General features: G+C 37.7%; 1 protein-coding gene across 1 annotated transcript; it reads right to left on the bottom strand.

Moving 5' to 3' along the window:
* Nucleotides 1-692: 692 nt before the first annotated feature.
* On the bottom strand, nt 693-1211 carry LOC130721208 (uncharacterized). The gene is made up of 2 exons (XM_057571970.1): nt 911-1211; nt 693-802 (listed from the first exon to the last, which is right to left on the bottom strand). The coding sequence occupies exons 1-2, from the start codon at nt 1209-1211 to the stop codon at nt 693-695; spliced, it is 411 nt and encodes a 136-aa protein (XP_057427953.1).
* Between the last annotated feature and the right edge of the window lie 1357 nt (nt 1212-2568).

Raw genomic sequence — 2568 nt, 5'->3', positions numbered from 1 at the left:
CATAACTGGAAGCAAACAGTTTAATAACACACGTATATATTACACTACACGGATTAAACACACTGGAGCAATGGTTAGGCTACCCAGAACTCACATATAGTCAAACAGAACATACACAGAATTGATGAAAAGGTCCTAACTTAGGTCCTAACTTAAACGTTCATGAAGCATAACTAAGAGAATTAAAAACACATGCACCATCCATCATCAGGGATACACCTATCACAATTACAGCTTGTAAGATGACACCTAACTATCTAGGATAATAGGTTTAACAATATTACAAACTGACCACCTTGTTTGGTTGCACACACACCATACAGAGCTCATCCCAGGACCCCCTTCATTGCTCTAACCTTGTGCTCAAGAAGTGCGATCTCTTCAGCCATTATGGTGATCTGTTCGTCCTTCTTAACCGACTGAGCAGCCATGTTTGCCATTTGCTTGTCCTTCTCTTGCTGGTCCACTTTATAGTCTTTTACCCGCTTTCCTGACTGATCAAGCAATATTTTGAGCATGAGCTTCGCTGCACTATCGCGAGCATCTTCATGTGCAATGTTGTACTTTCCAGTCACCATTGTAGGCCTGTATAACCTTCCTCTCGCCACAGCAACAGTGTACCTGTGGTGAGCAACTCCTGCAAATTGTTTTGTGTCACACAGTCCCCACACAGGTGGAGGTAGCTCCATGGCCTAACAAACGTTTACAAGCAAAGCTTCAAGGCTAAATTGAACAACATAGTCTTCTGGGCCCGTGACATCCACCTCATCCCAGACATCAAACTCGTCATTCATGCTTTCATCTAGTAAAAAGGAAACACAAATTTGAACATGAAAGATATAGCATTGGTCATGGACTGTGTGCAGACAATGAACTTAAAAACATGCACAAATGTAAGGGCACACATTACCATTCAATGAAAGAGCTGCGAAAGGGATGTTGTTACTTGAACTTGGACCCCCACCTGCAATCCACGCTTCAGCCTCTGGCAGTCCTACCACCGGCGGTGGTTCCATTGGCTCGAAGTCGTCTTCTCTATTTGCAGCAGATGAAAACTTTAACCACGCAGCTTCTGCTTCCTCGAAATTGTTGAAACCTTCATACGCACATCCACTAAAACGAACAACCTGTTCCTGGCAGTCAATCCAGTCTTTGTAAATCCCAGCATTCCTTCCTCTGTAGACAACATAGCATTTGTTCTTTCCAACCATGATATGCAAGTAGCTCTCTTTGAATTACACATGAGATCTGATATAAAACGCAGGGAGAAAATGAATGATATAGATCACGTAAATATACTACAGCGTTGGATATTATTGCATTTGCACTGAGGTTGGTGGGTAAACCTTATATTATTAAATATGAAGATATGTCAATTAAACTTAGCCATTAAACTTTGTCTGATTCTCTCAACCACCTTTCAAATAAGCATTCATGCATTATAATCCAAATGATGGAACGTGGCACGTGAACCATTTGGTCTTTCTGACAACACAAAATTCCCATTTTCATATTATATTGTCATCTCCATGTGTACTCAAATTTATTTCCATATGTACTCAATGATGTGCATCTACTTTATTGACTCCAAAGTCATTCAACTGGCACATTCTAATTGTTCAACTGTAGCTTCCATGAGGCAGTCTAAAAGAGTCTAAAATGGTAACCCTAATGAAGAATATTTGAGAGTATTGGATTTCACAATTTATTTATTATATATGTGTTTTATCCGTAAATGGGCTTACATACCATGCTGCATTCAACATTCTTTAAAAACATGTGCATATACCTTCTAGAATAAAATTAATAAAATGATTCATTAACCAATGAATAATGCCTAAACCTCTAAACCAACCACGAATAATGTTGTGTTGACACCTCTTCTTGAGGTGGACGAGGTAGAAGGATGAGAGAGATAGGAAGAAAAGAAAAAGTAAGAGAGAAAAAGTATGAGATGTGATAGATTATAAGAAGAAAGAGATACAAATAAACAGAGGTGGAAATAAAGTGTTTAAAAAGTGATATAGAGTGTAATATATGATGTGATGTGACTCGTAGAAAGAGATAGAAAAAAATAAAAGGTGTAAATAAAGTGTTTTCACTAATTAGTGGTTCATGAATCATTTTGGTTGATAAAATTATGAGTAATGATATCTACATAACACATTTTTTAAACACTTCATTTCCACCTCTTTTTATTTCTATCACTCTCATCTTATCATCTATCACATCTCATATTTTCTCTCTCTTACTTTTTCTTTTATTCCTATCTCTCTCACCCTTCCACCTCTCCACCTCAAAAGAGAGGTGTGTATTAAACATTACTCATAAAATTATTATCAAATTATTTGCCTATTACAATATAAACTCAACCAATTGATAATACTGATGAAGGTGTGATGCTTTGGTGTGGGCCACGGGTTATATACTGAATGCATATCATTTTAGAAGACTTTTTTAAGACCCTCGTACAGTTCCTAGCTTCAGTGAACAAGGTGGAAGGTGCCGTATAGTCACCTCGTCTGTGACTTCAATAGTGACCGTTGTCACATTTCCCCAATATAGTAT

The sequence above is a fragment of the Lotus japonicus genome, chromosome 1 (assembly GCF_012489685.1).
Source record: "Lotus japonicus ecotype B-129 chromosome 1, LjGifu_v1.2".
In the NCBI taxonomy this organism is placed as follows: Eukaryota; Viridiplantae; Streptophyta; class Magnoliopsida; order Fabales; family Fabaceae; genus Lotus; species Lotus japonicus.
The sequence above is the reverse complement of the archived record's forward strand: the minus strand, read 5'-3'. Positions and strand labels throughout refer to the sequence as shown.